Source organism: Salmo trutta, chromosome 28, assembly GCF_901001165.1.
Source record: "Salmo trutta chromosome 28, fSalTru1.1, whole genome shotgun sequence".
NCBI classification, from domain to species: domain Eukaryota; kingdom Metazoa; phylum Chordata; class Actinopteri; order Salmoniformes; family Salmonidae; genus Salmo; species Salmo trutta.
This window is the reverse complement of record NC_042984.1, coordinates 10,936,913-10,964,414: the sequence shown is the minus strand read 5'-3', so window position 1 is coordinate 10,964,414 and position 27,502 is coordinate 10,936,913. Positions and strand designations below refer to the sequence as shown.

The 27,502-nt window shown below is 43.8% G+C and overlaps 1 protein-coding gene across 1 annotated transcript in view; it reads left to right on the top strand.

Annotated features, from left to right (window-relative positions):
- The window catches only part of cacnb3b (calcium channel, voltage-dependent, beta 3b), a 61,621-nt gene extending 46,897 nt beyond the window's left edge, over window positions 1-14,724 (top strand). Inside the window, exons 2-14 of the mRNA XM_029718591.1 lie at window positions 4,062-4,181; window positions 5,043-5,165; window positions 5,448-5,569; window positions 5,820-5,869; window positions 6,293-6,312; window positions 7,318-7,398; window positions 9,038-9,096; window positions 9,293-9,393; window positions 9,904-10,055; window positions 10,904-10,999; window positions 11,206-11,376; window positions 11,605-11,660; window positions 13,378-14,724. Coding sequence (XP_029574451.1) covers window positions 4,062-4,181; window positions 5,043-5,165; window positions 5,448-5,569; window positions 5,820-5,869; window positions 6,293-6,312; window positions 7,318-7,398; window positions 9,038-9,096; window positions 9,293-9,393; window positions 9,904-10,055; window positions 10,904-10,999; window positions 11,206-11,376; window positions 11,605-11,634 — 1,125 coding nt within the window. The 3' untranslated portion in view covers window positions 11,635-11,660; window positions 13,378-14,724. The remainder of the gene's footprint in view (window positions 1-4,061; window positions 4,182-5,042; window positions 5,166-5,447; window positions 5,570-5,819; window positions 5,870-6,292; window positions 6,313-7,317; window positions 7,399-9,037; window positions 9,097-9,292; window positions 9,394-9,903; window positions 10,056-10,903; window positions 11,000-11,205; window positions 11,377-11,604; window positions 11,661-13,377) is intronic.
- Window positions 14,725-27,502: the final 12,778 nt, after the last annotated feature.

Below are 27,502 nucleotides of genomic sequence, written 5' to 3'. Positions count from 1 at the left end.
AAATACATTAACATAGACCAGTGCCCAAAACCCGGAATAATAAATCAAACACCCTACTAAACACACAACCAGCCCGAACCACATAAAACAAATACCCCCTGCCACGTCCTGACCAAACTACAATAAAAATAACCCCTTTACTGGTCAGGACGTGACACTATGGATATCAATAATTAATTAACGAAGCCTACAGGATGGCGTATAGATGGAGGGCATTACTGCAAGCAGAAAGGCATGTGTAAAACACAACCATTTAGTGTATTAGTCATTCCCATCCGCAACACTACTAATCATTATTATAAGGCATTATAAAGTCTCATAGTTGCTTATTACCAGTTATAAAGCATTAACATACAATTATATATATATATATATGTTAAAACTCAGTCTATTATGTATTGTTCCCATCCGCAGCACTATTAACCAAACTGAACTTTCTTGTTAATTCTGCTTTGTTTCTTCCTGTTGCGGAAGTACCTTTAGATCCATGCCCCTTCGGCTCGCTTTGATATTTAAATGATATGGATCGCTGGTTCCAGCCTGGTGTGTTTAGGATCGGAGGAGGGGGGGGGGGGACACGGAGGGAGAGGGGAAAGAAGTGGAGTGGGGGTGAAAAAAGCTGTGCTCTGGATCGAGACTGGCAAAATGTTTTGGGAGAGGAGAAAGTGAGGGAAGGGTGGAGCGAGGCTACTGCTTGCCACTGTGCCGTTGTTATTGAGCTATATTTGGCAGTGGTGTGTGGGTGTGTATCAGTCTGGCATGAGGGGAGTCAGTCTTCCTCTCGTGTGTGTGTGGGTCAGCTGGGAATGAGAAGAGATGGGGGGATTGAAGGATGGTGACTGTGAGTGTACAGCACGTTGGGTTTCAGACTGACTGAGAAGGGGCCGAGGGGCAGGTCTATTTTTACCCATGACAGGTTTAGCTGACAGTGAGCCAATACGACGAGGGAATCAATGTCTTCTACTATAGATGTGATGCTCTTCCCAGGTTTCTTTCAGAAAGTGTTGAGGTGTTTGAATAGCTTAACTTGATACCTACCCTGGTTATCCTGTTCATGTCTCCAACGTTATGGCTGAGATAAGATAGTACTTTATTAATCCCCCATAGCGGAAATGTTATTACACCAACCAATAGAAAACACAACAATAAATACACAAGAAAACGGAACAACGGACACACCATCTATGCACCGTCACACCATCTATGCACCATCACACCATCTATGCACCGTCACACCATCTATGCACCATCACACCATCTATGCACCGTCACACCATCTATGCACCGTCACACCATCTATGCACCGTCACACCATCTATGCACCATCACACCATCTATGCACCGTCACACCATCTATGCACCGTCACACCATCTATGCACCATCACACCATCTATGCACCATCACACCATCTATGCACTAGAGGTTGACCGATTATGATTTCTCACCGCCGATACTGATACCGTCTATTGGAGGACCAAAAAAAAGCCGATACCAATTAATCGGGCCGATTTTTATATATATATTTGTAATAATGACAATTACAACAATACTGAATGAACACTTATTTTAACTTAATATAATACATCAATAAAATCAATTTAGTCTCAAATAAATAATAATACATGTTCAATTTGGTTTAAATAATGCAAAAACAAAGTGTTGGAGAAGAAAGTAAAAGTGCAATCAATATGTGCCATGTAAAAAAGCTAACGTTTAAGTTCCTTGCTCAGAACATATGAAAGCTGGTGGTTCCTTTTAACATGAGTCTTCAATATTCCCAGCTAAGAAGTTTTAGGTTGTAGTTATTATAGGACTATTTCTCTCTATACCATTTGTATTTCATATACCTTTCACTATTGGATGATCTAATAGGTACTTTAGTATTGCCAGCCTAATCTCGGGAGTTGATAGACTTGAAGTCATAAACAGCGCAATGCTTGAAGCACAGCGAAGAGCTGTTGGCAAACGCACGAAAGTGCTGTTTGAATGAATGCTTATGAGCCTGCTGCTGCCTACCACCGCTCAGTCAGACTGCTCTATCAAATCATAGACTTAATTATAAGATAATAACACACAGAAATATAAGCCTTAGGTCATTAATATGGTCAAATCCAGAAACTATCATTTTGAAAACAAAATGTTTATTCTTTCAGTGAAATAGGGAACCGTTCCGTATTTTATCTAACGGGTGGCATCCCTAAGTGTAAATATTGCTGTTACATTGCACAACCTTCAACGTTATGTCACAATTATGTACAATTCTGGCAAATTAATTACGGTCTTTGTTAGGAAGAAATGGTCTTCACACAGTTCGCTACGAGCCAGGCAGCCCAAACTGCTGCATATACCCTAACTCTGCTTGCACAGAACGCAAGAGAAGTGACACAATTTCCCTAATTAAAAGAAATTCATGTTAGCAGGCAATATTAACTAAATATGCAGGTTTAAAAATATATACATGTGTATTAATTTTAAGAAAGGCATTGATGTTTATGGTTAGGTACACATTGGTGCAACGACAGTGCTTTTTTCGCGAATGCGCTTGTTAATTCATCACCCGTTTGGCGAAGTAGACTGTGATTCGATGATAAATTAACAGGCACTGCATCGATTATATGCAACGCAGGACAAGCTAGATAAACTAGTAATATCATCCACCATGTGTAGTTAACTAGTGATTTTGTTAAGATTTATTGTTTTTTATAAGATAAGTTTAATGCTAGCTAGCACCTTACCTTGGCTCCTTGCTGCACTCGCATAACAGGTAGTCAGCCTGCCACGCAGTCTCCTCGTGGAGTGCAATGTAATTGGCCATAATCGGTGTCCAAAAATGCCGATTACCGATTGTTATGAAAACTTGATCGACCCCTACTATGCACCATCACACCACCTCTACTTGGTCGACCTCTACTATGCACCATCACACCATCTATGCACCATCTAAAAGCAGCACATTGTGTGGTGACTGACTGTTGGTGGGTGATATGAACCTGATAATACTGTTTAGATGGGAAGTTAAAGCATGTTGTGGCAGCATCTCACTGAATGTGCTGCAAGGTTTGCCTTGGTTCACTTCAGTAAATAAAGAGGGGAACCTTAGTAGATGTACTGTATGATGTTGCAGTCTTCACCTCACACACACGCTCCTCAGACACGACTGCATTGGAAAGCACTTAAGGAACTGAGCATGAACTGGAACTGGCAGTCGTAGCTACGCAGGTCACATGGGGCCGGGGCAAGGCCAGACAGGTCACATGGGGCCAGGGCAAGGCCAGACAGGTCACATGGGGCCAGGGCAAGGCCAGACAGGTCACATGGGGCCAGGGCAAGGCCAGACAGGTCACATGGGGCCAGGGCAAGGCCAGACAGGTCACATGGGGCCAGGCCAGACAGGTCACATGGGGCCGGGGCTAGGCCAGACAGGTCACATGGGGCCAGGGCAAGGCCAGACAGGTCACATGGGGCCAGGCCAGACAGGTCACATGGGGCCGGGGCTAGGCCAGACAGGTCACATGGGGCCAGGGCAAGGCCAGACAGGTCACATGGGGCCAGGCCAGACAGGTCACATGGGGCCGGGGCTAGGCCAGACAGGTCACATGGGGCCAGGGCAAGGCCAGACAGGTCACATGGGGCCAGGGCAAGGCCAGACAGGTCACATGGGGCCAGGGCTAGGCCAGACAGGTCACATGGGGCCGGGGCAAGGCCAGACAGGTCACATGGGGCCAGGGCTAGGCCAGACAGGTCACATGGGGCCGGGGCAAGGCCAGACAGGTCACATGGGACCAGGGCAAGGCCAGACAGGTCACATGGGTCCAGGGCAAGGCCAGACAGGTCACATGGGGCCAGGCCAGACAGGTTATCAAATCTCAACTCAGTGACGCAATGGGCTACTTTTAGAGCTTGGAATTGGCTTTAGTAGGTGTTTTTAGATCAAGTAGCAAGTTATTTTGACTGATATCATCTTGGTTGATCATTTGAAAACATGGAGTCTTTGCAGAATTTCTTTGTAAACCTTCTGTTCTTTCTCTCTCGCTCTCTCTCTCTTTCTCCCTCTCTCTAGGGTTCAGCTGATTCCTACACTAGTAGACCCTCAGATTCCGACGTGTCCCTGGAGGACGACCCGGAGGCGTCTCGGCTTGAAGCCGAGCGCCAGGCCCAGCTGCAGTTGGAGAGAGCCAAGGTAGGTAACCTGGCTTCTAACCCCTAGTCAGTTGGAGAGAGCCAACACGCTACAAATTTAAAGGCAATGTTCCCGTGTTCGCGGAGACTGCATTCACAGTAAACGCTACATACAGTATCTCAGCTCAATCTGGATTTTACGTTTACGTTTAAATCGCACTACAGTGCTGATCATAAGCACTATGAATTTAATCGAGCCCTCAGTCAGGAATAAGTCTGGTTTGAAGTCGAGTGCCAGGTACAACTGCAGCTGAGAGAGAGAGCCAAAGAAGGCAACCTCTCCTTCACCCGATAGTCAGGCCTAGAGAGCCAGGGTTAGTAGAGTCAGGAGTTTAGTTAGTTAATTAGCTTGAAGCCTAGCGCCAGACCCAACTGCAGCTGGAGAGAGCCACGGTAAGAGTCAGTAGTTTAGGTATACAGGAGTTTAATCAGGCCAAACTGCAGATGGAGAGAGCCAAGGTTAAGAGTTCAACTTTAGTCAGTAGTTTACGTATACAGGAGTTTAATCAGGCCAAACTGGAGAGAGCTAAGGTGAGCAACACTTCTTCGACCTCTTTTCTCCCCTGCGACTATTCCTCAGGTCGAACAGATGTAGGATCTTAATTTGAGCCAGTTTACTACAGCAGGAAAATAATCCTGCAGCAACAGGAACTGTGAATTATTATGTGGATTATAATGAGTGTTGACATTTTAAATGGGAAATTACTATCTTTTGAAGCCTTTTAAAACTTACCTGGTAAAATAAAGGTTGAACATAAAAATAAAGCAGTGTTTAGTCAGGTCCAGAGAGCCAAGGAGAGACAGGTCAGGTCACTGCATCCTTTCGTAAACACTGTTTCATCTATCTCTCTGTCCTCCCCAGTCAAAACCCGTAGCATTTGCAGTGAAGACCAACGTGAGTTACTGTGGGGCTCTAGATGCGGACTGTCCTGTCCAAGGTGCTGCTATCAACTTTGAAAGCAAAGACTTTCTACACATAAAAGAGGTGAGAGGAGTTCAGTAGGCGTCATTATCAACAATCACTATCACGTCATCACCATCGCCACTAGAGTGACATTTCTTTAGTTGTTACAGTTATCTTAAACAGTAGCTATTGTGACCCAGTCCTTACACATTCACAATATGTATGGCCATGACAACCACAGGCATCTCTATCACGGCGGTTACTAAGAATTTACCACATTAACCCCTGCTGCCATATTGTTGAAACAGCAGTGACAACAGTTTCATTTTGACTTGACTGGAATCCATTTTTGTCTCTTTGCAGAAATACAGCAATGACTGGTGGATTGGTCGGCTGGTGAAGGAAGGGGCAGACATAACCTTCATTCCCAGCCCGGTGAAACTGGAGGCCATGCGGATCAAACAGGAACAGAAACAGGCCCAGAGGTCAGGGTTCATCATCTCTCCCTGCTACATACAGTCTCTTTCTCAGTAGTCTTTCCTCTATTCCTTGTGTCGTCTTCTACAATACTCTCCCTGCCTCCTCAAAACTTCAACAAAGGACTTGTAAACGATTCCTTGAGTATCAAAAGGAAGCAAGGGGAGGATTCAAGGAGATGATTTAAGGAGAGGTAAGGTACTTGTATAGTCCTTGAATCCTCGTCTTGCTCATCGGCACCATGTTGTTGTCCTACAGGAAAGCGGCGAACTCATCGTCAGGCTGGAGATCCACACCACCTAGTGCAGGTGAGTGACTGCTGTTGGGTGACTGACCTCCTCCTTCTCCCTCATACCAGAATCAATTGCTTTTCATTATGTAGCAAAGCATGTTTATCCATAATCAATCAATCAATCGCATTTATTCTGTAGAGCTCTTTTTACATCAGCAGTAGTCACAAAGTGCTTTACAGACACCCAGCCTAAAACGCAGAGCAATCAACCAAATGCACAGCATCCAGAGTTGAGGTCAACTCCATTTCAATTGAGTCAATTCAAGAAGGATGCTGAAGATCTGATTCCAACCCTGACAGTGTTTTACTGGATGAATACGAATGGGTCTGGAAGGCTGTTACAGGATATCCTGTCTTCAGACACTACACCATCTGCCCTCCATAGTTAGACTTCCATATTAGCTTTCATGCTAAATGTGTTTTCTCTTGTTTTTACAAGCCAAGCAGAAGCAAAAGCAGGTATGTTTGTAATGCAGATTATTCTACTATGTATCAGAGCTAGAATTAAGAATAGCTGTGTCATAAAATACTCTTTACTCCGAACTGTTTTGCTCTTACTTGATGACACTGGTAGATTCTAATCTCAATGACTGGAGGGTTATACTTAGGGCCCAGAGTTATCCCTAACTACATGATCTGACCAGGGCCATACTAAAAACGTAGTGAAACTCAGGGTTCTAGTTATGCTCCAAAGTCTGTGTTGGCCCATCCCAAGCCCTGTGTGTGTTGGCCCGTTTCAAGCCCAGTGTGTGTTGGCCCGTTTCAAGCCCAGTGTGTGTTGGCCCATCCCAAGCCCAGTGTGTGTTGGCCCATCCCAAGCCCAGTGTGTGTTGGCCCGTTTCAAGCCCAGTGTGTGTTGGCCCGTTTCAAGCCCAGTGTGTGTTGGCCCATCCCAAGCCCAGTGTGTGTTGGCCCATCCCAAGCCCAGTGTGTGTTGGCCCATCCCAAGCCCTGTGTGTGTTGGCCCGTTTCAAGCCCAGTGTGTGTTGGCCCATCCCAAGCCCAGTGTGTGTTGGCCCATCCCAAGCCCAGTGTGTGTTGGCCCGTTCCAAGAGCAGTGTGTGTTGGCCCGTTTCAAGCCCTGTGTGTGTTGGCCCATCCCAAGCCCAGTGTGTGTTGGCCCGTTCCAAGCCCAGTGTGTGTTTGCCCGTTTCAAGCCCAGTGTGTGTTTGCCCGTTCCAAGCCCAGTGTGTGTTGGCCCGTTCCAAGCCCAGTGTGTGTTGGCCCGTTCCAAGAGCAGTGTGTGTTGGCTTGTTCCAAGAGCAGTGTGTGTTGGCCCGTTTCAAGCCCAGTGTGTGTTGGCCCGTTCCAAGCCCAGTGTGTGTTGGCCCGTTCCAAGAGCAGTGTGTGTTGGCCCGTTCCAAGAGCAGTGTGTGTTGGCCCGTTCCAAGAGCAGTGTGTGTTGGCCCGTTCCAAGCCCAGTGTGTGTTGGCCCGTTTCAAGCCCAGTGTGTCTCCCCTGCAGACAGAGCATCTCCCACCCTATGATGTTGTTCCTTCCATGAGGCCGGTGGTGTTGGTGGGGCCCTCACTGAAAGGCTATGAGGTGAGAGGCTGGTCGATACGCACCCACACACGCACCACACCTTCCTTGGCCCATTAAGCTTGGGCCAAGCCCATAGATTTTTTATTGAATTGAATTTAACAAGGCAAGTCAGTTAAGAACAAATTCTTATTTACAATGACAGCCTACACTGGCCAAACCCGGACGACGCTGGGCAAATTGTGCGCCGCCCTATGGGACTCCCAATCACGGCCAGTTGTGATACAGCCTGGATTCAAACCAGGGTGTCTGTAGTGACACCTCAAGCATTGAGATGCAGTGCCTTAGACTGCTGCGCCACTCAGGAGCCAGAATGACACTACATTATGATACAGTAAGAATATGTACTGCCCATTCACAATCCCAGCCTGATGTACAAGCACAATACATAGAGTAGATGATGTGTAGGTTATGTCAGTAATGTGATAAAAGACGATACTGTCATCGATTTGACTGTATTGAGCTTCTTAGCCCAACAAACAAATCTGCACAACGATAAGGCTTATAATTTAATCAAATCTCTCCATGCTTCAACATTTTCTCTCTCTCTTCTGTGTGGATGCAGACTGAGAGACAAGCAGTTTGTTTTGTGTGTCTATGAAATATTTATGCATTTCTCTGGTGAAATGTGTTTTGTGGATGATCCAGAGGCATACATCAGCCTCTCTCTGACTCTCTTACTCTCTCTTTCTCTCTCTCTCACTCTCTCTTTCTCTCTCTCACTCTCTCTCTCTCTCACTCTCTCCCAGAGACAGTAGGGGAGCAGAAGCAGTAGGAGTGCTTGGTTGTATCCCCTATTTCACAAGACATTCATTTTCCATCTCTTTCTAAGCTCCACTTCCACAGACAGCAGACTAACATGTCTTTCTAAGCTCCACTTCCACAGACAGTCAGACTAACATGTCTCTCTAAGCTCCACAGCCAGTCAGACTAACATGTTTCTCTAAGCTCCACAGCCTGTCAGACTAACATGTCTCTCTAAGCTCCACAGACAGTCAGACTAACATGTCTCTCTAAGCTCCACAGCCTGTCAGACTAACATGTCTCTCTAAGCTCCACAGACAGTCAGACTAACATCTCTCTCTAAGCTCCACAGCCTGTCAGACTAACATGTCTCTCTAAGCTCCACAGCCTGTCAGACTAACATGTCTCTCTAAGCTCCACAGCCTGTCAGACTAACATGTCTCTCTAAGCTCCACAGACAGTCAGACTAACATGTCTCTCTAAGCTCCACAGACAGTCAGACTAACATGTCTCTCTAAGCTCCACAGCCTGTCAGACTAACATGTCTGCAGATGAAAAGGAAGGAACACTCAGATCCATGTTTTCTACGTCATAATGGTCACAAAAACAGGCCACACACAAAGTTATGTCATTATTTAATACACCATACAGATTTGTGTTCCTTCACTTTCTAAGTATTTCAGAGAGGGAGGAAGCGGGGGAGACAGGTGGAGACAGGGAGAGGAGTAGCTAGAGAGAGAGGGGGGGGACGGGTGACAGGGAGAGGGGGAGACAGGGAGAGACATTGAGACAGAGAGACAGAGAGAGAGACAGAGAGAGAGAGAGAGAAAGATTCATATTCAGGGGTCAGTGTTCTCTCTGTTCCTAACCAATCATCACACTCCCCTCTGTCTCCCAGGTAACAGACATGATGCAGAAGGCCCTGTTTGACTTCCTGAAACACAGGTTTGATGGAAGGTGGGTACAGCCAGAACCACTATGGAATAAGTGTTACAACTGTTTTGTAAAAATCCTTTATGATTTTGAAAGCAGTGTATCCATTTGTCTGGATGGAATTGTATTCTTATATTGTCAACAACAACAAAAAATCCATCCATCCATCCATCCAGCCATCCATCCATCTATCCATCTATCTAACTATCTATGTTTTTAGAATCTCTATCACGCGGGTGACTGCTGATCTGTCATTGGCCAAAAGGTCTGTATTGAACAAAAAGGCTATCATGGAGAGGTCCAACACACGCTCCAGTCTTGGTAAGTACAGGAGGACTTGTCCTGCAGCCCTCATCATCTTTAATGTAGACATTTGTTTGTTTTTCATCTTCATTTAGGGTGTGTAATAACCCTCTGTCAGTCCTGAGTACATGGTTTAGACTGCTATGTTGATAGATGTACTACAGATGTAGAATATTAATTTGATCACACTGTTGCAGAACTTTCGGGCAATAAGGAAATGTAAAACTTGTAGTGTATTTGAGATTTAAAAAGGCTTCTGAAGTTTGTAATTTCCACTTTGATATTTCAGGCTTGATTTTCCCTTATGAAAAATTCACCCACCCCTAGAAAAAGGGCCATAAATTATAATCCACATAATAATTCACATTTCCTGTTGCTTTAGGATTATTTTCCTGCTGAAGCAAACTGTCTCGAATTAAGTTCCATCATCTGTATATCACTCAGGACAGATTACACTTTCTCTGTACTCAGCCCTCTCTCTCTCTCTCTCTCTCTCTCTCTCTGTCTCTCTGTGTGTTGGGGTGGTAGCTGAGGTCCAGAGTGAGATTGAGAGGATTTTTGAGCTGGCTAAGACTCTACAGCTCGTAGTTCTGGACGCAGACACTATCAACCACCCAGCACAGCTCCTCAAAACATCCCTGGCTCCTATCATCATTTACGTTAAGGTGTCCTCTCCAAAGGTAAGGACTGATCCACTACCAGCACACAGTCAGTCAGCCAGTCCGCCAGTTAGTCAGTCAGCGAGCCAGCCAGTCAGCCAGTTAGTCAGCCAGTCAGCCAGTTAGTCAGTCAGCCAGTTAGTTAGTCAGTGAGCCTGCCAGTCAGCCAGTTAGTCAGCCAGCCAGGCAGTCAATCATTCAGCCAGTCAGTCAGCCAACCAGTCAGTCAGGGCAGTCAGTCATTCAGCCAGTCAGTCAGCCAACCAGTCAGTCAGTCAGTCAGTCAGTCAGGGCAGTCAGTCAGCCAGTTAGTCAGTCAGCCAGCCAGCCAGCCAGCCAGCCAGCCAGCCAGTCAGTCAGCCAGCCAGTTAGTCAGTCAGCGAGCCAGCCAGTCAGCCAGTTAGTCAGCCAGCCATTCAGCCAGTCACTCAGTCAGTCATTCAGCCAGCCAGTTAGCCAGTTATCCATCCAGCCAGTCATTCAGCCAGGCAGTTAGCCAGTTATCCATCCAGCCAGTCATTCAGCCAGGCAGTTAGTAAGCCAGCCAGTCAGTCATTAAGCCAGCCAGTTAATCAGCCAGCCTGCCAGCCAGTCATTCAGCCAGCCAGTCAGTCAGTCAATCAGTTAGTCATTCAGCCAGCCAGCCAGTTAGTCAGCCAGTCAGTCAGTCAGTTAGTCATTCAGCCAGCCAGCCAGTTAGTCAGCCAGTCAGTCAGTCAGTCAGTCAGTCATTCAGCCAGCCAGCCATATAGTCAGTCAGCCAGCCAGTCAGTCATTCAGCCAGCCAGTCAGTCATTCAGCCGGCCAGTTAGTCAGTCAGCCAGCCAGCAAGTCAGCCAGCAAGTTCATTATTTTCTCTTCTCTCCCAGGTTCTTCAGAGGCTCATTAAATCTCGGGGGAAATCTCAAAGTAAACACCTCAATGTACAGATGATGGCAGGGGACAAACTAGCCCAGTGTCCACCCGTATGTAATGAAAATAATACTAATACTTTTATTTCCATTGTACAACAATCTATGTTACTGTGTCTGTCCACCATAATGGTAGGCTTACACTCGTCTGATAGGGGTGTTAACAGCATTCCCTTGAGGCTTTCCATTCAGATACAAGACAGTAGTTGTAATTTGAATTGTGTTTTTGACATTGTGTTAAATTCTATCTCATCTCTCAGGAGATGTTTGATGTGATCCTGGATGAGAACCAGCTGGAGGATGCATGTGAACACCTGGCAGAGTACCTGGACATCTACTGGCGCGCCACTCACCTGCCCTGCTCTGCCCCCCTCAACCCCCTATTGGACCAGAGCGTGGTCACCCCGCCCTCCGCTAACTCCAGCCAACAGGTGAGCTCCTCTCAGCGTGGTGTATGATGACCAATAGTTCCAGGTTGTGTTATTTGCCATTGTGCTGTGCATCTTATTAATGCGCTTCCTGAGATTGTCAATTGTGCAGAGCGACTGTAACCGGAAAAAAATAAGTACTTGAACGCCACCAAATAATCTGTTCCTGGACCTGTGGTCCTACTGCTGCTAGCTATTCTCTCATTCATCCTTATCTTTCTGTGTTTGCAGTTCTCCGAGACTCAAGAGTTAATAGAATGATCCCTCCCTAGCTACCACAGGTCTGGGTGAGTAGGACCTCCTCACTATCCCTCCCTAACCCTTTTCTCTGTTCTATTCTACTCTATTTGATTCTATAAGGAACAGCCACTGCTGTGGGTCAGATGTAAGGGGTCAGAATTTAGAGGTCACCAGGGGTCACTGGGGGACCAGGGATTGGCAAGGAATTCCTGTCTGGATAGGCACCATCTCCACAGGTCAGCCCCTCTCTATCCAGGAGAGAGGGAAGGAGGGCAACAGGGGGACAGGGCAGCTTGTATCTGAGAGAGAGAGAACAAGAGAGAGAGAGAGAGAGAGAGAGAGAGAGAGAGAGAGAGAGAGAGAGAGAGAGAGAGAGAGAGAGAGAGAGGAGCATGACAAGGAAGAGGAGGAGGAAAAGAAAAACACCCCCTAACGAAGACAGACCCCCACCTCCACGCTGCCCCCTGCTGGAGAGTCCTCCCAGAGTGCCCTGAGTACTCCCACAGCAGCGTGATGCGTCTCAGTCACTACAAGCGGACCGCCATCTTGTCCTAGACAAAACACTGTTGCCCCTTACACCCCCACCCTAACCCTCCCTGCTAGCAGCACTCAAAACCACTTAGCGGTACCACCCAAACAGTTACACTACTGTTCAAAAGTTTGGGGTCACTTAGAAATGTCCTTGTTTTTGAAAGAAAAGCACATTTTTTTGTCCATTAAAATAACATGACATTGATCAGAAATACAGTGTAGACATTGTTAATGTTGTAAATGACTAGAGTAGCTGGAAACGGCAGATCTTTTATGGAATATCTACATAGGCATACAGAGGCCCATTATCAGCAACCATCAGTCCTGTGTTGCAATGGCACATTGTGTTAGCTAATCCAAGTTAATCATTTTAAAAGGCTAGTTGATCATTAGAAAACACGTTTGCAATTATGTTAGCACAACTGAAAACTGTTGTTCTGATTAAAGAAGCAATAAAAATGGCCTTCTTTAGACTTGTTGAGTATCTGGAGCATCAGCATTTGTGGTTTAGATTACAGGCTCAAAATGGCCAGAAACAAAGAACTTTCTTCTGAAACTCGTCAGTCTATTCTTGTTCTGAGAAATTAAGGCTATTCCATGCAAGAAATTGCCAAGAAACTGAAGATCTCGTACAACGCTGTGTACTACTCCCTTCACAGAACAGCGCAAACTGGCTCTAACCAGAATAGAAAGAGGAGTGGGAGGCCCCCTGTGCCATTGGAACACAGGAGTGATGGTTGCTGATAATGGGCATCTGTACGCCTATGTAGATATTCCATAAGAAAATCAGCCGTTTCCAGCTACTGTAGTCATTTACAACATTAACAATGTCTACACTGTATTTCTGATCATTTTGATGTTATTCTAATGGACAAAAAAATGTGTTTTTCTTTCAAAAACAAGGACATTTCTAAGTGACCCAAAACTTTTGAACAGTAGTGTAGGTACAACCCAAACTGTCCCCCAGACGCAGATGGGTTGGTGCAGTTAACATGCTGAAACAACAAGTGTAATGTAATGCTTATTAGTGACTGTAGCGTAGTGTGGCATAGGTCACAGTGTCTTCCGTCACTACAATTTTCTGTAAGTCAGGATTTAAAGATTTGACTGAATATTTGCTGGAATTAGGGCCCACTGGGCAGTAGCAGAGTGGTCACCACTGTATTCACATGTGTTCAGGCACCTGGGCTGGTATACACTATGTAATGACCTTACCTTTCTCTTTCTTTATAGATGTGGTAAAGAGATCAATCCAACTCGACCAAAATTCCATGTCAACGCCATTCAGAATCTCCTCATTGCCCTCCATAAAAATTTGCCTACATTTAGGCTATTGTTTATATGTGTATTTGACACTATTTTGGAGTGAAAATTGGATTAAAATGCTTGTATGGATGTCAACCCCAATACAGGTTCATGTCATCATCACCAATCAACTGATTTACACTTAAAAACAGCTTCAAGTACCACCACTGATTTCTATATGCTAGCTACGCTACCAGCTTATACGAACAGGAGTTAGCATTTAACAGACTTTTTTATAATCACGAAAAGGACTATTTCTAAATATTATGCAGCGAAAACAGTAGCAACCACATTGTGGGCCTGTTAGAACACAAAGATCTTGACAGATTTGAAAAATATCCACTTTGTATAATCAGATTTTTGGAATGTGTGCCAATGACGGCATCCTTGTTGTTTTCCCCGCGGTCTGTAGGCGTTATATAGTGACACAGAGGAATCAAACATGTATGAATCAGAGCACATCAAAGCACATTATCAAAGCACAAACTTGCACATTGTCATCTACAACTCTTATGTATATTTATCATGTATCAACAGAATGGATCTACAGAAGATCAGAGTAGTTTTGCCATTGAATCCACCAATCAGATCGCAGACAGGGACCGAGATAGGAGGAGTCAGACCAGACACTTTTGCTTGTCTGCCTGAAATGTATATATCAATTTTTTTTTTACCAAAAAGATCATCAGTACTTGAGGAGATACGTTAACCATTTGTAGGGAAGTTCTAAACATTTAGGCAACACACGAACACTCTCCCTAAAACCAATTCCAGACTGTCCAGAATGTATCACTGTACAGCCTACAGTACAGAACTTTACTGTAGCTCTCCTACTACTGGCAGAATCCAGTCTGATCTGTTTCCTCAGACACTACATCACACTCAATGTAGGCTATTTGAGCAGTTGATTAGCACTTCTTATAACAAGTTCAGTTAAAGTTCTGGTAACAAGTTCAGTTAAAATTCTGATAATTAATTCAGTTAAAGTTCTGATAATTAGTTCAGTTAAAGTTCCAGTGCTCCAATGATGAGTAGTGTATAAATTATGCTTCCACAATAATTCAGTTCTTATGAATTATGATGTAAATCCAGCCATTCCACTGTAATCACAAGGACTGTGACAAAGCAGAGAGGAAGAGGAAGAGAGAGGCCCAACTCGGCAGCAAATCAGTCTCCCTCCAGCATGTAGCGATTTTATGTTGTTTCACCCACCAAGCAAGGAGTTTTTGGATGGAGGTCAATGAGAGAGTGTTGAATTTGGTCAACAAAAACATTTCTGGGTTATTTGCTACGTGAGGTTTATTTGATCGAATAGAAGTTTCGTAATTGTTACTAGTGTACTGATATAAGTAGGAAAAAACACTTCATATTCGGAGTGGCTCTGCATATTCATGGCATGAGGTTAGTAGCACAGCATCTCTCTCCATTGAATACAGGCGGTTGACGTCAACAACCCTCAGCAAATATTAAAAAAGGATTACAATAATGAGATGTATCCACCAATCCAAAGAAAGGATAGGCGGGAGCTAGACAGCCCGCAGTGCCGCTTTGTGGACAACAACTCCCCTTAGGGAGGAGAGACGTATATCTTGTCAGTATGTTCATAATCCTTGGGCAAAGTGTGTCCATAGCACTTCCTGTCGTTCATGTGTGTGGAGCGAGGGACCTCTAGTGGTGGGCTTGTGTCACGACACCTGAAGTGACATAGTATTCAATGTTACCCAATGTAATACCATAATAGAATGTGAATCTGAATATAATAGGTAATCTATTCACTACGGATAGCTCTCTGCTTGAGGAAAAAGGAGAATGATGATGTGTAGACCATATGTAGATCAAACACCATTTTTCTGAGCTTCCAACCTTGTTAACGAGATAGAATGGGATCTTAAGGCTTTACCAATTCGTAACATATTGTACTAATTGGAATTCGCAACATATCATACGAATTTCAGGATTATATTTATTTTGCAGCATATCAATCAATCAAATGTATTTATAAAGCCCTTCTTACATCAGCTGATATCTCAAAGTGCTGTACAGAAACCCAGCCTAAAACCCCAAACAGCAAGCAATGCAGGTGTAGAAGCACGGTGGCTACGAAAAACACCCTTTGAAAGGCAGGAACCTAGGAAGAAACCTAGAGAGGAACCAGGCTCTGAGGGGTGGCCAGTCCTCCTCTGGCTGTGCCGGGTGGAGATTATAACAGAACATGGCCATGTTCAAATGTCGATAGATGACCAGCAGGCTCAGATAATAATATTCACAGTGGTTGTTGAGGGTGCAACAGGTCAGCACCTCAGGAGTAAATGTCAGTTGGCTTTTCATAGCCGATCATTCAGAGTATCTCTACCGCACCTGCTGTCTCTAGAGAGGTGAAAACAGCAGGTCTGGGACAAGGTAACACGTCTGGTGAACAGGTCAGGGTTCCAAAGCCACGGGCAGAACAGTTGAAACTGGAGCAGCAGCACAGCCATGTGGACTGGGGACAGCAAGGAGTCATCAGGCCAGTTAGTCCTGAGGCATGGTCCTAGGGCTCAGATCCTCTGAGAGAAAGAGAGAGAAAGGGATAGTAAAAGAGAGAGAGAATTAGAGAGAGCATACTTAAATTCACACAGGACACCGGATAAGACAGGAGAAATACTCCAGATATCACAGACTGACCCTAGCCCCCCGACACATAAACTATTGCAGCATAAATACTGGAGGCTGAGACAGGAGGGGTCGGGAGACACTGCGGCCCCGTCCGACGATACCCCCGGACAGGGTCAAACAGGCAGGATATAACCCCACCCACTTTGCCAAAGCACAGCCCCCAAACCACTAGAGGGAAATCTTCAACCACCAACCTACTATCTTGAGACAAGGCTTAGTATTCTGTATGGTGCACAGCATCATATGAAATGGATGATGTTGTGCACCATTTTCACCAAACGTTTTGGCTCATGAGCGCTACTTTCAAAACTACTGGTTAAATTATACAACACCTTTATAAGGTTTCTTTAAAGGAGCTACATGTATGTTTTTTTGCATAGTAGTACAGACCTGAAGCTTTCCCAAGAAAACAAGAGCTTAAAGCACAGAGCAGCACGCATCTCAGTGCAGAAAAACACTCACATAAGTATTGGTTTATCATTACATAAAACTATACATTAATAAAAATGAATTACTACCACAGTTAGTTAATTAAATGTATGTGCATGACAACATATTTATTTTTTACAAGTAGAAGGACATGTCATATTTCTTTCTAACTAGAAGGACATGTTATATTTCTTTCTAACTAGAAGGACATGTCATATTTCTTTCTAAGTAGAAGGACATGCTATATTTCTTTCCAAGTATAAAGGACATGTCATATTTCTTTCTAAGTAGAAGGACATGCTATATTTCTTTCCAAGTATAAAGGACATGTTATATTTCTTTCTAAGTAGAAGGACATGTCATATTTCTTTCCAAGTATAAAGGACATGTCATATTTCTTTCTAAGTAGAAGGACATGTCATATTTCTTTCTAAGTAGAAGGACATGTCATATTTCTTTCTAAGTAGAAGGACATGCTATATTTCTTTCCAAGTATAAAGGACATGTTATATTTCTTTCTAAGTAGAAGGACATGTCATATTTCTTTCTAAGTAGAAGGACATGTTATATTTCTTTCTAACTAGAAGGACATGTTATATTTCTTTCTAACTAGAAGGACATGTTATATTTCTTTCTAACTAGAAGGACATGTTATATTTCTTTCTAAGTAGAAGGACATGTTATATTTCTTTCCAAGTATAAAGGACATGTCATATTTCTTTCTAAGTAGAAGGACATGTTATATTTCTTTCTAACTAGAAGGACATGTTATATTTCTTTCTAACTAGAAGGACATGTTATATTTCTTTCTAACTAGAAGGACATGTTATATTTCTTTCTAACTAGAAGGACATGTTATATTTCTCTCTAAGTAGAAGGACATGTCATATTTCTTTCTAAGTAGAAGGACATGTTATATTTCTCTCTAAGTAGAAGGACATGTTATATTTCTTTCTAACTAGAAGGACATGTTATATTTCTTTCTAACTAGAAGGACATGTTATATTTCTTTCCAACTAGAAGGACATGTTATATTTCTTTCTAACTAGAAGGACGGGTTATATTTCTTTCCAAGTATAAAGGACATGTCATATTTCTTTCTAAGTAGAAGGGCATGTCATATTTCTTTCCAACTAGAAGGACATGTTATATTTCTTTCTAACTAGGACATGTTATATTTCTTTCCAACTAGAAGGACATGTTATATTTCTTTCTAACTAGAAGGACGGGTTATATTTCTTTCCAAGTATAAAGGACATGTCATATTTCTTTCTAAGTAGAAGGGCTTTCCAGGACCATACTAAGTCACTACAGCTTTTCACTTGTCATTCTGAAGAGAAAATGAATGGATGACAATCATATTATGTATTCAGTATTTATGTATCATTACATATTTGTATATATTGTATATTGAAGCAATAAGGCCTGAGGGGGTATGCTATATGGCCAATATACCATGGCTAAGGGCTGTTCTTAGACACAACTCAACGCGGAGTGCCTGGATACAGCCCTTAGCTGTGGTATATTGGCCATATTCCACAAACCCCCGAGGTGACTTATTGCTATTATAAACTGGTTACCAACTTAAAAAATATATTTGTTTTGTCATACCCGTGGTATATGGTCTGATATACCACGGATGTCAGACAATCAGCATTCAGGGCTCGAACCACCCAGTTTATAATTAATTCTCAGTTCTTCCTCAGTAATATCAAGGTGCACAAAATCAACATATGTTGACAGACAACATCTAGGAAATGTACTGTAGACCTACTTATATGATCATGTCTTCAAAGCCTCATAAGCATGTATTTATATATAAATAGTGTATTTTCTTTCTTTTAAGTATGAAACACTGAATGTGTCCACTACTTTTGACGGGAGCCCCATGTGCCCTGGTCAAACGATGTGCATTACAGTGGACAGGAGGCCGTTTCAGATGCAACCACTGTTATTATTTCCATTGATTGACCTCTAACCTAACATTTTTGCAGTTTTGAGAGACAGTATAAGGCTTGAGAACTACACAACACACACACACACACACATACACCACCCAAGCACAGTTTCACTGCTGAAACACAACAATCTGAATCAATCTCACTTGCATTCCATTTTTATCGCAGGTAATTTATATATATTTTTTAAACAAGTAAAATCTTTGGATATCCAAAGCACAATTTTTTACTATTATAATTTTCAATCGTTTTTCCCCCGACATACCTAAATTCTGTATGCAATACAAAGTCTTCTAGCTTCGACAAAACAGTAGCTGAACCTATCAAGACTCCTCTTCTGTTTAAGACGGGGTAAAAATTGCACTATTTTTATTTTTATGTCTGATTTATATTTATACTGCAATACATGCACTAAATGTAACTCTGCTGTACCCACCACCACCTCCAATACTGAATATGATGTCTGGTGTAATAACAACAATGTTCAGAAAAGTCAACATATGAAATGTCCTACTAACCTGCTGTACCCGATAATGTACAGAACACATCTGTTTTCAATAGCACATTATGAAAAATAAGAACAGAAATGAATAAACAGATGTACTGATGTTTACAAATGCTCTGGCTTTGTTATTTCAGAAAATTCCCCATCACATAATTTGTCCAGTATTCAACAGTAGTTGCGTGATTGGACAGAAACAACCACTATGTCACCAGCAGATGGAAGTGTTTACCTTGTTGGACTGTATCATGTCTGTTACCTGGGAGACTGGGGGGGAGGATGATGATTGGTTAGGAACAGAACTCACTCTCTCATCTAGTTGTATCTCTGATGCTGTGGTCCCTGTCTATCTGCTCATGTCCAGTGTGCCAGCCAGAAGGTTAAAGCCTTTGGTCAGGGAGGTCCAGCCGCCCCACCCCCTCTCTCTCCCTCTCTGATGCTGTGGTCACTGTCTCCCCATTCATGTCCTGTGTGCCAGCCAGCAGGCTAAACAAGGCTATGTGACATCAGAGAGGTTTCAAATGTAGTGTCTTTGGCTTCGTTACAAGAGGTGTCAGTGCCAGTGGTGACGTAGCGTCCTGGCAGTGGGACTAGGTCACACTGTCTGAGTCCCATTATGTGGCCTCCTGGCAGTGGGACTAGGACACACTGTCTGAGTCCCATTATGTGGCCTCCTGGCTGTGGACTAGGACACACTGTCTGAGTCCCATTATGTGGCCTCCTGGCTGTGGACTAGGACACACTGTCTGAGTCCCATTATGTGGCCTCCTGGCTGTGGGACTGGGGACACACTGTCTGAGTCCCATTATGTGGCCTCCTGGCAGTGGGACTAGGACACACTGTCTGAGTCCCATTATGTGGCCTCCTGGCAGTGGGACTAGGACACACTGTCTGAGTCCCATTATGTGGCCTCCTGGCTGTGGGACTGGGGACACACTGTCTGAGTCCCATTACGTGGCCTCCTGGCAGTGGGACTGGGGACACACTGGCTGAGTCCCAAATGGCACCCTGTTCCCTACATCAGGGTTTCCAACCCTGTTCCCTACATCAGGGTTTCCAACCCTATTCCCTACATCAGGGTTTCCAACCCTATTCTCTACATCAGGGTTTACAACCATATTCTCTACATCAGGGTTTCCAACCCTATTCTCTACATCAGGGTTTCCAATAATATTCTCTACATCAGGGTTTCCAATAATATTCTCTACATCAGGGTTTCCAATAATATTCTCTACATCAGGGTTTCCAATAATATTCTCTACATCAGGGTTTCCAATAATATTCCCTACATCAGGGTTTCCAATAATATTCTCTACATCAGGGTTTCCAATAATATTCTCTACATCAGGGTTTCCAACCCTATTCTCTACATCAGGGTTTACAACCATATTCTCTACATCAGGGTTTCCAACCCTATTCCCTACATCAGGGTTTCCAATAATATTCCCTACATCAGGGTTTCCAACCCTGTTCTCTACATCAGGGTTTACAACCATATTCTCTACATCAGGGTTTACAAATCAATTAGTCTTCGAATTAATGAATTATTATTTACCTCACGTTAGTCTCATTCCAAACGTCGTAAATTGTTGGTTATCTGCACGAACCCAGTCTTCACTATGAGCCATCCATACATCAATTGTCTTAAAATAATTTATTTACTAACTAGGTAATTCACAGAAATGCATAACAAACAGTAGATATGTTTACAAGGAAATGATAGGAGAATGTGCCCTAGTGGGCTAAACCGGCATGGCGGCTTGTTAGACAAAAGGGGAGTGGGGGGGGGGGGTCAACTGAGGAGACACTACAGAGTTGAATATAACAATTGAAATGCTAATCCTTTGCACATGAACGCTCACTCATTCGGGAACAATTGCAATCAATATATATATTTATGCTCAGTGTGTCGTCGGGATCTCTGTTGAAAAGTTAGTTTCTGTTGGAGAGTCTGTCCGCCCTCTCTCTCTCTCTCTGTCGTGGTTAGAATGGATAGTTCAGAGTAACATTCATTCATGTCGTTATAGAATAGCTGTTTCGGCGGTTGTCGGTCTTCGCGTACAATGATACCGAATTCCTAGCTGCAGACTAGTAATTAATATCAAAGAGTTGTTCTTATTCTGTCGGTATCAATAGTCTAAGAGTTTAACCACGTGGTATGGTTAAAAGTTAATCAAGAGAAATGCATGGTCTCAAACCCTGGCCATCTCGTAATTGAGGTAAGCTCGGTCTGGTGATAGAAAACCTTGGTGGGGGTTTTATTCGGAAGAGCAGAAAAGGGCCTGTCCCATGACGCCAGACCATAACTGTGCTCATGGGCGGTCCTCTGATTTAGTTAAACTCTAAAGGGAATTGGAGTTTCCTTCATTAAACAGTCCAAAATCACATCACACAATTTCACAAAACAGTTCCATCCCCACTCATTTATTTTATACAACAATTAGATGTATGCCTCATAGCTGAGGCTATTGTATAAACAGCGTTATGGTAATGTGGCCATATTGTCTCTCATGAGTTTCACAAAATTGTACCAAACGGACCAGTTCGTAGCTGGATTCTTCACCGATCTTTGATACCTTCTCCAGAACATAAATGTCGTTCGGTTCTCCAGTTCTGTGAGGTGGAAGAAATTCCTTTGTCCTCTCTATGAAACTCACTCCCTCTCTATACTGTGGCCATGAGGAGAGGGTCTCCTCATAGGAATTTACGACCTCTCTTACAGAGCCTGGTGAAAGGGTATAGAGAGGGAGAGGGGGATGGTGCTCGCTGTACCCAAAGAGGGCAACGTCATGACAGAACACATTTACTAACAGAGACACCTGGGCTTCTGACCAGGGCCCGTAGGGAACACACTTACTAACAGAGTTCTGGGCTTCTGACCAGGGCCCATAGGGAACACATTTACTAACAGAGAGACCTGGGCTTCTGACCAGGGCCCGTAGGGAACACACTTACTAACAGAGTTCTGGGCTTCTGACCAGGGCCCATAGGGAACACACTCACTAACAGAGAGACCTGGGCTTTTGACCAGGGCCCATAGGGAACACTCACTAACAGAGAGTTCTGGGCTTCTGACCAGGGCCCATAGAGAACACACTTACTAACAGAGAGACCTGGGCTTTTGACCAGGGCCCATAGAGAACACACTTACTAACAGAGACCTGGGCTAGCTGCTCCTGTAGACTTTCAGTCATTGCGCAACCGCTATCTGGCAATGTCTCCAGAAACTACCTTCAAACTGCACGAAGAGACATTATAACGCTATTCATGAGTTCATCTGACTCTGGGTAAAGTGCTGAACTATCTCTTTAAAAGATGAAGAGCTTACTGTACCTATGCTGCTGACTTAATGCTGCTTTCATAACATCTCGTAAATTCGTAAATAGCAGCATAGGACTGGGAAGAATCCACTTGAACGCCCCTCAAAATGGTAATTACTAGTGAGAAACTCGTCTATCATCCCTGTGCTCCAACTTCTCCCACATGCTCAACTCTGATGTCACATACTAAGGAAATTACCTCGAAAACAGCTTTTTCCAAAATGTATGTAACAAAACATTATTTATGAAAATAAATCTCTTAATGAGGTTTTTGAACACTATCATTTGTTTGCGAGCATGATCGCTGTACTTTTAGTTTATGGTTGATGCAGCTTGTTTGCCATTTAGCCAATCAGCGTTCTCAACGAGTTCAAAGCACCAAAACCCACACAACTCGTTACTCCCAGTTTACAAGAAGCATTTAGTTGCCCACTTGTATCAACACAGCATTAGGTCTCCGGGTTACAAGAAGCGTTTAGTTGCCCACTTGTATCAACACAGCATTAGGTCTCCAGGGTTACAAGAAGCATTTAGTTGCCCACTTTTATCAACACAGCATTAGGTCTCCGGGGTTACAAGAAGCATTTAGTTGCCCACTTGTATCAACACAGCATTAGGTCTCCGGGGTTACAAGAAGCATTTAGTTGCCCACTTGTATCAACACAGCATTAGGTCTCCGGGTTACAAGAAGCATTTAGTTGCCCACTTGTATCAACACAGCATTAGGTCTCCGGGTTACAAGAAGCATTTAGTTGCCCACTTGTATCAACACAGCATTAGGTCTCCGGGTTACAAGAAGCATTTAGTTGCCCACTTGTATCAACACAGCATTAGGTCTCCGGGTTACAAGAGGTCATCTTGAATAAACAACAGTCACAGTTCATCAGAGAGAGAGAGAGAGAGAGAGAGAGAGAGAGATGGTGGTCAGTCAGTACCCACTAGGCAAACAAAAACTGGTTGAATCAACGTTTCCAAGTAATTTCAACAAACAAAAATCTATGTGATGACATTGAATAAACATGGAAAACTGATTGGATTAGCAAAAAGTCATCAACGGGGCATTGGTGAGATGTGTTGTTGATTTCATGTTGAAATCAGGTAAGTTGACAAATAAACCAAATGTAAATCAAAACTAGACGATGAACTGACGTCTGTGCCTAGTGGGTAATTACCTACCACCTTAACTAAAGACAACAGGGGAACATGGCATGTGTTCTTCATCCTAATGGAAAAATGACTGGTTTACAATAATGTTGCTGAATATCAGATGCTTTATGAACTATTCAGGGATATTTCTGTAGAGAAAGGAGATTTTTGTAGTACCATGTTGTAGGTTTACTCATTCATCCATGTGCTGAGTGTTCTCAAAGTCCACACCCATAGGCCGTCTGCCTCTCTCAATACACGCTGAGTGAAAAGTCTGTCTGTCTGTCTGTCTGTCTGTCTGTCTGTCTGGCTGGCTGGCTGGCTGGCTGGCTGGCTGGCTGGCTATCTATCATTTACACCACATTTATAATACAATACTCTAATACAAGGTATAGCAATTAATACTCTAATACAAGGTATAACAATTATTACTCTAATACAAGGTATAACAATTAATACTCTAATACAAGGTATAACAATTATTACTCTAATACAAGGTATAACAATTATTACTCTAATACAAGGTATAACAATTATTACTCTAATACAAGGTATAACAATTTGTCACGACTTCCGCCGAAGTCGGCTCCTCTCCTTGTTCGTTCGGCGGTCGGCGTCACCGGTCTTCTAGCCATCGCCGCTCCATTTTTCATTGTTCCATTTGTTTTGTCTTGTTGCCTGCACACCTGGTTTACATTCCCTAATCACACTGCATGTATTTATTCCTCTGTTCACCCCCATGTCTTTGTGTGAAATTGTTTTGTTACATGTTTAGTGTGATGCCCAGACTGGTTTTTCCCCCCCGGGTATCGTATTTTGACCCGTTGTATGTATTTGTCATACATTTGTATATTTGTGAGTGTTTTTGCGCTTATTTACTTTTACCTGTGGCTGGAGGATTTTTGACGCAGTTGCGTCTGTCTTTTGTGCTTCTGCCAAATAAAGTGCACCTGATCACAACTCACTGCTCTCCTGCACCTGACTTCGTACCAGCAGCGCACAACCTTTACACAATTAACACTAATACAAGGTATATCAATTAATACTCTAATACAAGGTATAGCAATTAATAATCTAATACAAGTTATAACAATTATTTATCTCATACAAGGTATAGAAATTATTACTCTAATACAAGGTATAGAAATTATTACTCTAATACAAGGTATAGCAATTAATACTCTAATACAAGTTATAACAATTATTTATCTTATACAAGGTATGTCACGGCTGTCGTAGGAAGGAGCGGACCAAAGTGCAGCGTGATTATCGTTCCACATTTTTATTGAACTGTGAAACTATGCAATACATATAAATAAACTGAATAACAAAACAACAAACCGTGACGCAGAGGTGAAACAAACACTAACTCAAAGACAATCTCCCACAAACCCAGGTTGAACAACAACAACAAACCCCCCCCCCAAAAAAAAGGGAGAGTAGGGTGGGTAACTACTGTCTATGGCGGCTCTGGTGCAGTACACATAACCTTCTCATCCCGCGGATCCTCCAGCAGAGGAGGCGGTTCTGCTCCGCCCACTGATCCCTCCGCTTTTGTGCCACCGGACTCTGGCTCGTCGCCGGAGGTTCTGTACTGCAGGCCACCGCTGGAGGCTCTGGGCTGCGGGCCGCTGCTGGAGGCTCCGGGCTGCGGGCCGCCGCTGGAGGCTCCGGGCTGCGGGCGCCGCTGGAGGCCCGGGCTGCGGACCGCCGCTGGAGGTTCCGGGCTGCGGACCACACGTGAGCCAACCAAAACCACTAGTAAAAGGCAACATGCATTGTCCTGTGTGAACATATAGAACTCAATTGGGATGTTTTTAATTTCACCGGATTAGGCCTAAAGTAGATGATTTGATCCACTGCTGTCTCTACTGTATGTCAGATCAGCACGGCATCGGATTGAAGTCTTAAGGCTGGTTTATACTTGGTATAGTACAACTGTAAACCAGCATTTAGGACAAATGGAGGACTGGCACACATGACTGACACTCAGTTAATTAACCTTAGACTCATAGCCTTATATAGCCTTACAAAAGGTTGTCTTTACAGTAAGTTACAGTACATGTGTTATTTGACTGGGAACCATGAAATAATGGGCTTTGAACTTTACCTGTGCATTTTTATCATCAAAAAGTTGTTTTCTAACTGATCACTTGCTTTTCCTCTTTGAACATAATTAGGAAGAGAAGACATCAAATCAAATGTATTTGTCACATACACATGGTTAGCAGGTGTTAATGCAAGTGTAGCGAAATGCTTGTGCTTCTAGTTCCGACCATGCAGTAATATCTAACAAGTAGTCTAACCTAACAATTTCACAACAACTACCTTATACACACAAGTGTAAAGGAATGAATAAGAATATGTACATAAAAATATATAAATGAGTGATGGCCGAACGGCATAGGCAAGATGCAGTAGATGGTATAGAGTACAGAATATACATATGAGATGAGTAATGTAGGTTATGAAAACATTATATAAAGTGGCATTGTTTAAAGTGGCTAGTGATACATCTAATTACATCAAGATGGCAAGATGCAGTAGATGGTATGGCGTACAGTATATACATATGAGATGAATAATGTAGGTTATGTAAACATTATCTAATATAAATAATATAAAGTGGCAAGTGATAAATTGAATACATCAATTTTCCCATTATTAAAGTGGCTTGAGTTGAGTCAGTATGTTGGCAGCAGCCACTCAATGTTAGTGATGGCTGTTTAACAGTCTGATGGCCTTGAGATAGAAGCTGTTTTTCAGTCTCTCGGTTCCAGCTTTGATGCACCTGTACTGACCTCGCCTTCTGGATGATAGCGGGGTGAACAGGCAGTGGCTCGGGTGGTTGCTGTCCTTGATGATCTTTTTGGCCTTCCTGTGACATCGGGTGGTGTAGGTGTCCTGGAGGGCAGGTAGTTTGCCCCCGGTGATGCGTTGTGCAGACATCACTACCCTCTGGAGAGCCTTCCGGTTATGGGTGGAGCAGTTGCCGTACCAGGCGGTGATACAGCCCGACAGGATGCTCTCGATTGTGCATCTGTAAACGTTTGTGAGTGTTTTTGGTGACAAGCCGAATTTCTTCAGCCTCCTGAGGTTGAAGAGGCGCTGCTGCGCCTTCTTCACTACGCTGTCTGTGTGGGTGGACCATTTCAGTTTGTCCGTGATGTGTACGCCGAGGAACTTAAAACTCTCCACCCTCTCCACTACTGTCCTGTCAATGTAGATAGGTGGCTGCTACCTCTGCTGTTTCCTGAAGTCCACGATCATCTTTTTTGTTTTGTTGACATTGAGTGCAAGGTTATTTTCCTGACACCACACTTCGAGGGCCCTCACCTCCTCGCTGTAGGCCGTCTCGTCGTTGTTGGTAATCAAGCCTACCACTGTAGTGTCATCTGCAAACTTGATGATTGAGTTGGATGCGTGCATGGCCGTCAGGAAGTCCAGGACCCAGTTGCACAGGGCGGGGTCGAGACCCAGGGTCTCGAGCTTAATGACGAGTTTGGAGGGTACTATGGTGTTAAATGCTGAGCTGTAATCGATGAACAGCATTCTTACATAGGTATTCCTCTTGTCCAGATGGGTTAGGGCAGTGTGCAGTGTGATGGCGATTGCGTCGTCTGTGGACCTATTGGGTTGGTAAGCAAATTGGAGTGGGTCTAGGGTGTCAGGTATGGTGGAGGTGATATGGTCCTTGACTAGTCTCTCAAAGCACTTCATGATGACGGAAGTGAGTGCTACAGGGCGGTAGTCATTTAGCACAGTTACCTTAGCTTTCTTGGGAACAGGAACAATGGTGGCCCTCTTGAAGCATGTGGGGACAGCAGACTGTGATAAGGATTGATTGAATATGTCTGTAAACACACCAGCCAGCTGGTCTGCGCATGCTCTGAGGACGTGGCCGGGGATGCCGTCTGGGCCTACAGCCTTGCGAGGGTTAACACGTTTAAATGTTTTACTCACGTTGGCTGCGGTGAAGGAGAGCCCGCAGGTTTTGGTAGCGGGCCGTGTCGGTGGCACTGTATTGTCCTCAAAGCGAGCAA